At 41.8% G+C, this 9,563-nt stretch overlaps 1 protein-coding gene across 3 annotated transcripts in view; it reads right to left on the bottom strand.

Annotated features, from left to right (window-relative positions):
* Nucleotides 1-151: 151 nt before the first annotated feature.
* Nucleotides 152-9,563, bottom strand: part of FXR1 (FMR1 autosomal homolog 1) — a 70,885-nt gene continuing 61,473 nt past the window's right edge. For 2 of the 3 annotated variants that reach the window (XM_053306512.1, XM_053306513.1), the window contains exons 13-17: nucleotides 6,157-6,363; nucleotides 5,262-5,462; nucleotides 4,165-4,245; nucleotides 1,937-2,028; nucleotides 152-1,160 (exon numbers count right to left, since the gene is read on the bottom strand). In XM_053306512.1, coding sequence (XP_053162487.1) covers nucleotides 990-1,160; nucleotides 1,937-2,028; nucleotides 4,165-4,245; nucleotides 5,262-5,462; nucleotides 6,157-6,363 — 752 coding nt within the window. In that variant the 3' untranslated portion in view covers nucleotides 152-989. The remainder of the gene's footprint in view (nucleotides 1,161-1,936; nucleotides 2,029-4,164; nucleotides 4,246-5,261; nucleotides 5,463-6,156; nucleotides 6,364-9,563) is intronic. The other variant, XM_053306514.1, reaches the window with a different exon arrangement.

The raw sequence follows: 9,563 nt of genomic DNA, 5'->3' as shown, positions 1-9,563 counted from the left end.
AAAATAGTGCAAGATATAGTCACGGATTTCCACTCATCTAGCTTGGTACCTGGAAGCTCTGTAGGTTTGACACAGTTTAATCCTAGACCTATTTAATAGATTACTGTAATAACATTCATGACTGTGGAAAATACTTAAGGATCAACCAATGGAAGATCAAAGTTTATTTATTTTTCTACCAGCATACAAAAACATATTGCACATCAAACAACCAAAACAAAAATAAAAATACTCTAAGGACTAACATATGTTGTTTATACAGAATAAACTTTCTGGAAATTGATCTTTTCAGTAGTTCTGGTTATGTCTTAATGGACATGACTAATTCAGCTTAAGTGTTTTAACTAAAGCAATGTTTGATTTTTAAATACTGTACAGTTTAATAAATAAATCAAACAAAGCCTCAATGTAGAACAGTCACTGCCAATGTCACCCAGTATCCCTGCAGATTGAGAATTTAATAAATGTATTCCAGTGGCCTGCAGTTTCCCCCCACTACATACAGCATTTAAAAAACATGTATTAAAACAGACCAGTTTCCAGACTAAACTAATGAAGAAATTACAATTCAGTGCAAAATATTTTAGACTGCATTTTTTCTAGTTTTCCTCAGGTGAAGAAGTGGTTGCATATTATTAAAAATGTAACAAAAGCAGCTAATGCTTTCATAAAGAAGGTTACATTAGGGAACCCCCCCCCATCTCTGCCATATTTTGAAAACAAAATAACATTTCCTATAGCCAGCAATTTGTTTTTATTTAAATGTTACATATACTATTCTCAAGGCACATCTGATGATATTTATAACACAGTAGGTGTCAAAGTATGTTCAACATTGGATTTCTTCAGGATCCCTCCCCTTTCTGTTTTCCAAAATGGAACTGAAAGTGCGATGTCAAGACTCGCGATCCATACTTCTATCTTTGGCAAGCTTATACAAGCACTATTGTAAAATGTAATGTAAAAGAACTGTAAACTAGGAACTCTGTTTATGAAACACCATTCAACACAGCTTCTTCCTGTTTATTTCCATCTTCATGTACAGTACTAGGCCTTTCTTCCGGGCTCTGCTGCAGCTCTGAAGGCTCAGTCACAGAAACAACTGCAGGGCCATTTATGGCCTTTTCTGAAGGGCCAACTTCTTCAATCACATCTTTTGCCTTTAAAGAGGGGTGAAAAATCCTACATTCAGTGACAAGACCTTTTGTAAACAAATATAACTAGTAGCTCCCCACTCCCCAAGTTCATCTCTCATATTTCAGCTGCTGCAAGAAAACCCACAGGGCATATATGAATTAAAATCCATCCCTAGTGAAAAGCATGTTTCAGTTAATTTTAAAACTCCAGTCATTCCAGTTTGCTGCTTCTGTGTTAACTTTATAAAGTTTAAAAGTCACCCCTTTTTGAATCCAGTTAAAATTAAAATAATTTCAGATGGCAGTGTTTGGGAATGAATTTGATACATGAATGGTATATGAGACTGGAGTAGGGGGAAAGCACCAGTTTTCATTCTGACTCCTCTAAACTTCTGTTCTTAGACATTTTTCACTCAGTTGATCAAAATACGCAATTCTTGCAGCATTCTGAAACATTGCACACATTTAGAACTCTCTACCCCAATTCCCCAATTGATAAGATGTCAATTTTGTCACCTCTGCTCAAATCCCTAGAGAGCCCTCTTACTGACTTGTGGGGAAAGAATCCATAATTGTATGGTCCTAAGCCACCATGCAAATCAATACTAGGTTTACGCTCCTGCCAGACATAAAATGTACCACACTTCCCTGATGTGCCAGAAACACACCTGAGAACTAGACTGTCAACTGCAAACAGGCCTTGAGATACCGGGACTCATCAACTGCAGCCTTGTGCCATAAGTTTAAATGATTCTATAAATAAAAGGGGGAAATCAGGCATTTATGTTCATTACTCTTACCATTTCTTTCTTGTTTTTGGCCAGTGTTTCCCTTGGGAGGTTCCTTTGTCTACTCTGAGATTCTGCTCTTGATATATAATCAGCAACTGTGACTAAGGAATACAAAATATTTTAAAAGTTAAAATTTAAGAATTGTTTAAGAATTGAGTGTTCATAGATTGCAATGCAGATACATACATGCAAGAACTTGCACACCCACAAGCAGGTTTACACACACACCAGTAGCTCTGAGCATCAGAAAATAATTCTCAAACTCCCCAACTTCCAGGAGTGATTGGACACTGGCATCAGAAAGAGATCCTGCAGTCCAGTTGTATGCACAGACTTCAACGTGTGGTCCTCTGTTTTGAGGCCTTGAACACTGTAATTTTGCAAATTATTGATCTTCAAAGCATTCTGGACTTTACTTATGGCTTATATTATTTCTAGGGAAAGAGTGTGGGTAGCTATGGCAGTGCTTATGATTTTAACTTAAATTAGTCAAAAACTGGTGATGTAAAATTAGTAGGATTTTGAAAAGAAGTTTGGACAATAAATAAAAAGTCTCCTAGACATTTTTTAGTCTAGGATACCTTTTTAATTAGTCCTACTCATTATAGGAAGATCTGCTATCAGAGAGGAAGATCTTTCATCATAACGAACTCCATTTAGCAGCATGTAGGTGATGGCACTTCTAGTGAATTCTAGGTAGGAAAGAACTGGCAACGCAGGTGTACGATGTAGTAGGCTAGGACAGGTAATTTGTCACCTGGCCTACATCTTTTGGCTGTCATTGATGATGATGGTGCAGAGCTGCATGCAGTCAGAAAAACAAGCCAGCAATTTAGTTCTCCTTTCAAAATTATTAATAAGACAGAAGCACTGTATTTTGCTCTCTCCTTTTGACTACTTGAAGTACTAGGACAGGACAAAAATAAGAAGATAAGCACAGTGAGAGTAGCTCTGTTTTGGAGGGGGTTATCACACGACAGTTTGATCTGGAATAGGTCCCCCTAAGTTGGGCAATTATTTTGTAGCATGGAAGCTCCAACACTTCAGGTCCAACTATGCTTCCCAAGGTGTCTTACAGCACTGAAATGACCAAGCATTACCTTTCCCCACTAAATTTAAGATTGCCAATATGCCTTAATAATTAATCTGTTAATGGATCCAGTCATGACCTTCAGGTAACATTCCGGATCTACTGTTGTATAATTCTGCAGCAACGAACTCATGTCACAATAGCTGGAGGTGAAGGAAGATACAATAAAGCAAGATTCAGATGTTTTATTATTTGTTTAAATGTTGAGACCTCTTCCACTGAAAGACTGTCATGACATTCAAGAGTATGAGCCCTGTTTATTACAAGACTTTGCACTGCTGAGCAGAAATCCCATCTTCTCACGTTTTTTGTGTTAATGACATGTCTTGCATTTCTCAATTGTCCAAATAAATTGAATTGCGTGAGGAGCATGGGGCAGAGAGATGACAATATTACAGATCATTTCAGTAAAGTTCAGAACATTTTAGTGAATACTTTAAAGAAATACCCCTGAAGTTACTTAACACAACATCCAAGGCAGAACACACTTAGAACAGTATCAAAAAAAAACCCACCAAAAGGTGACTTCATCCATTTAGTATCTGTATGGTGTTAGTTCACTTTAAGGAAATGCACCAAACCACAATACCCTACAAGAACGTGCAACCATTTTATTTTAATCAGTTGTAATTCCTGGTGTTCTTAAAAAGAAAGAACTAAGGGTCATGTCCAGACTGAATCAAAGTAAAGGACACACAAGACACATGCAGGACTCCCAGGCCGGTTTGCTAGAGACGTAGTAAGCTGGTTTGCATGCCTATTACCAAAACAAATAGGCTGTAGTAAAGCCAGAAGGCCCAGGGAAGAGAAAATAAGTATCTGGCAGTGTTTTTTTTAAAACAGGATATAATCCTGCCTCACTGACACCCATGGATGTTTGACTTCTGGTGTCAAGGGGTATTAGGTCTATATACACTTTACACCGGAAACACACCAGAAAAAGAGGCACCAACATTAGTTTCATTAAGCATTATAAAACTAGAAGATACACTCTTGCCAGTTTTTCATCCTATAGTTTGATTAGTTACAAAGCAATCATTATTTACAGAAGGCAGCTTTACATATCTTTAGGAGTACACAAACAGCGGGCATGGAGCATTCCTTCATGCTTGTGACCCATGGTGGCACACATCGCCACTCAAGTTACCTGGCTGTCTATCTTCTGCCTGACCCCTGAAGCGACGCCTGCGGCTACGATTGCGTCGCTGGGGTTTTTTGTCTCTATCATCTGCAATTGCAAAGTTTTACCATGAACCGTCTCAGTGATACGCTGTTTTTCTAGCAGTTTAGTGCACAACACAAAACACATTTAAAGGGAAAAGTCTTCTGAATGATGAAGCATCTCAAACAATTTTACATATTTGGGGACTGGGGAAAAACCAACAGCGTTAAGTCCATGTCTAATTTGGTAAGATTTTAGGTTGGTACCAAGATTTAAACATGGGTTTAAGATTCCCCATCTCATTAGAAAGATTTTTCCTTGGTGTGATTTGCATAAGCTATATGCCATCAAAGATGGTGATTCTTGGATGCAGAACACACACCTCAACCCTGAAACCACATAAATGTAAATTCTACTGATGTTTAGGTAACTTTGGGATCACAACCTTAACATGAACAAGAAACCTCAGCTCTTCTGACCTCTTGCTTTCCAAAGTTCATTTAGCAAATCTCAGCAGCACAACCACTCAAATCCTGGAGAGGGCAAAAGGGATGTTAATCTTACAAGTGTTTGCTTTCTTGGACAGAAGCCAAAAGTGCCTAACATTAAGGGCTGGTTCATATGACTTTCCATCCTCAAGTTGATTTCACTTCACAGGAGATATATGAATGAGTTCAACATATGCCCTATCCCATGATTACTTGGATACATGGCGATAGGGTAGCTGGACATATCTAATCCATTCAAGAGTCTGCGTCCTATGCTGCTCGACCTCCTGAGGTGGATAGTGGAAGATACATCCCTAAGAATGCAATCAAATGAAGTCAACCTTACATGGCCCCTCTGCATTCCATTTAGCTCAAAGTATTCTGGTTCCAATATAGGGCAGCTAGAGCTGAATATCTTTTAGTACTGCAGGAGTTGAAGTCATTGTCTTGAATCACAAGGAAGTAGACAGAATAAAATGCTAGTTAAGAAAAGGAAGAACAGTTAACTATAATTCCCATTATAGTGACACCAACTTGGCATAACCCGTTGGGAGACAATATACACCTAGTTGTGCCAACAATCTGTTTACATACCTAAGCCATTTTCATTAACTGATGCCGTGTCGGATTCTGTCATCCCATCCATTAAGACAGCATCTTCATCGGTCCTTCGCCTGCGAGATCGCCTACGCCGATTAGTGCTGTGATGCGATTCACTTGCGTCTGTGTCTGCGGTCTGGTCAGACTCTGTGTTATCAAGTAAACTGTAAGGATTGCTGTCTGGATCTTTCAGCACTAAAAAAACAAAGAAACAAGGACCACATAAGAGCTTGCAATGTATATGTTCATGGTGTGTTATTTTCATCTAATATTTTAACCAAAAAATTCTAAACAATCTTCAAAGAACAAGAAAGTAGTCTAATCCAGGGCAAAATTGTATGAATCATTACTACTTATAGCCTTAGGCACCACCAGGCCTTTCCATTGGATAGATGAGAAATTTGTCCTTAGCACCAGGTCTGCAGAGGATTCCAAATTACCAAGAAAGAAATGTGTGAGAACTTCATCTCAAAGGGAGTTAGCATGTCCTGAAGCAGGAGAGAAAGGGAAGGGGCACACCTAGACCTTTGGACAGATGACTCAAATGCTCTTGGGTATCAGAGTTCCTGCCCTCCAGGAAAATCTACCAATGGGGCTGATTGTGAATTGTCTTCTGTTCACCTACTTATACAACCCCTGAAACCCAAATTTGAATGTGCCTCTGTGGTGGGTTTTTTTGTAACCTCCAAATTAAGACATGGAAATTAGCATCAGTTCATTGCATATAAGGCAGCAGGGTTCAAAGTTGAATATTAAGGGGAAAGAAATGTCCTCTAAACTTTAAGTCTCCACACTTCACTGCAGTTTCTGAATGAGACAGTCAATTTGACATTGTCAGGTTGCTGCTTCTTGTACAGAGAATATCCAGATATGCTTCTCAGATACGTACCAGAACTGATAGATGACTTCCCACCTCGAGGGCCACCACGTCCACGACCCCCAGAAACACTGCGCCCTCTTCCCCCTGGTGGACGCCTTCTGCTGTCACGCTGATGTCGACTCTCCCTGTCATCATCTCCTGCTAATGACCAATCACTCAGTTCATCTTTCCTTTCAGATTCTGTTTCGGAGGGATTAGACAGCTCAGAATTTGTTCCTTTAGAAAAAGAGAGAATAAAATAGTTCTAAAATATTCTAGATCAGCAGAGGATCAAAAGCATTCAACAGACCAGAGGATTTAAGCCTAGTGAAGTGCCTCACAATCAGACTAGGAATTTTGCTCATAAACAACCATTATTCCCCTCTAATTCAGAAAACTGCAAGTTTTCTTCTCCCATATCCAATTGAGTGCATTCCACAATGTCACATCAGTGGTGTCATTAGGTCCCCCCCAACTCCAGTAAATATCTCCCCACTACACCCCTGCTAACTTGGCAAAGAGACAACTTTCAACTTGGTGATTTTCTTTATTTAGCAGGGGGAGAGTAACTGGCTCTGTCCACCCCCAGCACAGTACCTCCAGTGATTGTTGCTGGTGTCTATCTCATGTTTCTTTTTAGATTGTGAGCCCTTTGGGGACAGGGATCCATCTTATTTATTATTTCTCTGTGTAAACCACCCTGAGCCATTTTTGGAAGGGAGGTATAGAAATCTAATGAATGAATGATACACCCACTTGAGCCACCTAATGGCACAGTGGGGAAATGACTTGATTGGCAAGCCAGAGGTTGCCGGTTCAAATCCCTGCTGGTATGATTCCTAGATTATGGGAAACACCTATATCAGGCAGCTGAGATATAGGAAGATGCTGAAAGGCATCATCTCATACTGCATGGGAAGAGGCAATGGTAAACCCCTCCTGTATTCTACCAAAGAAAACCACAGGGCTCTGTTGGAGCCAGGAGTCGACAACTCAATGGCACACTTTACCTTTACACCCACTTACAGTGAGGGAAATAAGTATTTGATCCCCTGCTGATTTTGTCCGTTTGCCCTCTGACACAGAAATGACCAGGCTATAATTGGAATGGTAGGTTTATTGTAGCTGTGAGAGACAGAACAACAACAAACAAACCCTCAAAAGCCCAGTGCCCAAAAGTCAGCGATGGATTTGCATTGTAGTGAGGGAAATAAGTATTCGATCCCTTCACAAAAGATGTCTTAGTACTTGGTGGCAAAACCCTTGTTGGCAATCACAGAGGTCAAACGTTTCTTGTAGTTGGCCACCAGGTTTGCACACAACCCAGGAGGGATGTTGTCCCACTCCTCTTTGCAGATCCTCTCCAAGTCAGAAAGGTTTCGAGGCTGCTGTTTGGCAACCCGAACCTTCAGCTCCCTCCACAGATTTTCTATGGGATTAAGGTCTGGAGACTGGCTGGGCCACTCCAGGACCTTCATGTGTTTCTTCTTGAGCCACTCCTTTGTTGCCTTGGCTGTGTGTTTTGGGTCATTGTCATGCTGGAATACCCATCCACGACCCATTCTCAATGCCCTGGCTGAGGGAAGGAGGTGCTCACCCAAGATCTGACGGTACATGGTCCCGTCCACCGTCCCTTCGATGCGGTGAAGGTGTCCTGTCCCCTTAGCAGAAAAACACCCCCAAAGCATAATGTGTCCACCTCCATGTTTGACAGTGGGGATGGTGTTCTTGGGCTCATAGGCAGCATTCCTCCTCCTCCACACACGGCGAGTTGAGTTAGTGCCAAAGAGCTCGATTTTGGTCTCATCTGACCACAACACTTTCGCCCAGTTCTCCTCTGGATCATTCAGATGTGCACTGGCAAACTGCAGACGGGCCTGTACATGTGCTGCCTTGAGCAGGGGGACCTTGCGGGCACTGCAAGATTTCAGTCCTTCACGGCGTAGTGTGTTACCAATTGTTTTCTTGGTGACTATGGTTCCAGCTGCCCTGAGATCATTGACAAGTTCCCCCCATGTAGTTTTGGGCTGCTTTATCACCATTCTCATGATCATTGCAACTCCACAAGGTGAGATCTTGCATGGAGCCCCAGACCAAGGGAGATTGACAGTTGTTTTGTGTTTCTTCCATTTGCTAGTTATCGTGCCAACTGTAGTCACCTTCTGCTTGGCGACAGTCTTGTAGCCCAGTCCAGCCTTGTGCAGGTCTACAACCTTGTCCCTGACATCCTTCGACAGCTCTTTGGTCTTGGGCATGGTGGTGAGTTTGGAAGCTGAGTGATTGCTTGCTTCTATGGACAGGTGTCTTTTATACAGGTACTGTAACAAGCTGGGATTAGGAGCACTCCCTTACAGAGGGTGTTCCTCATCTCAGCTCGTTACCTGCATATAGTGAAAAGACACCTGGGAGCTTGAAATCTTGCTGGTTGATAGGGGATCGAATACTTATTTCCCTCACTACAATGCAAATCCATCGCTGACTTTTGGGCACTGGGCTTTTGAAGGTTTGTTTGTTGTTATTCTGTCTCTCACAGCTACAATAAACCTACCATTCCAATTATAGCCTGGTCATTTCTGTGTCAGAGGGCAAACGGACAAAATCAGCAGGGGATCAAATACTTATTTCCCTCACTGTACCTTTCTCATGGCTCCAGCTTCATTAAAGGGAGAACAGAAAGCAGTCTCTTCCCACTCCCCTCCAGCCGCCGATGACTGGCATGCTAAGGTGACTGTGTGCCAAATGCAAAGAGCTCTGGGAATGAGATGGTTTTCTGCACCACTTGTACCTTTTCTACTGCCACAGATACGATTCCCAATGCTCCTTGCACCTGGCGTGCAGCCATTATAGCATGCCGAGCACGGGGGGGGGACGGACGTATCCGTTCTTTTGTTGCTGCTGCAGACACAGGGAGGGGGTTTGGAGGAAAGATAGGTGGATGGATAGGTGGAGAAGCAGGCAGGCCTTAAATTCCTCTCCAACTTGGATTAGATCATAGAACTTTTGGACTGCAATATCTGGCTTGTATTAGAGACAAACCTTATGAAATGCCAAGATTCAGCTTCCATGTTGTACTTAATTAAGTACAGCATCATTCAGCATCACTAGTTGAGACATGTACAATTATTCCAGGCAAAGCAATGTGGCCTGTGTGCTGAAATATCCAATTCCAACAAACATGAACCAGCCTGATACCATGCAGAGGTGGGATCTCCCAATGCAGCCACCTCCACACAGTACCTGCCATTTCTGGCTCTGGGAGAGCCTCTTCTATGGAACCAGAGACCATGGGGACAGCTGGGAAAGTGTGTAGGAACTGAGCAAAGAGTCACCTTCTAAAAGTGGTGATAATCTTTATTGAGCAGGGGGAGAGCAACTGGCCCTATCCAACCACAGCCTTCCAGTGGCTGTTGCTGGTGTCTATCATGTTTCGTTTTAGA

This window comes from Hemicordylus capensis, chromosome 3 (genome assembly GCF_027244095.1).
Source record: "Hemicordylus capensis ecotype Gifberg chromosome 3, rHemCap1.1.pri, whole genome shotgun sequence".
NCBI classification, from domain to species: Eukaryota; Metazoa; Chordata; class Lepidosauria; order Squamata; family Cordylidae; genus Hemicordylus; species Hemicordylus capensis.
Note: the sequence above shows the minus strand (reverse complement) of the source record. Positions and strands in the feature narration are given on the sequence as shown.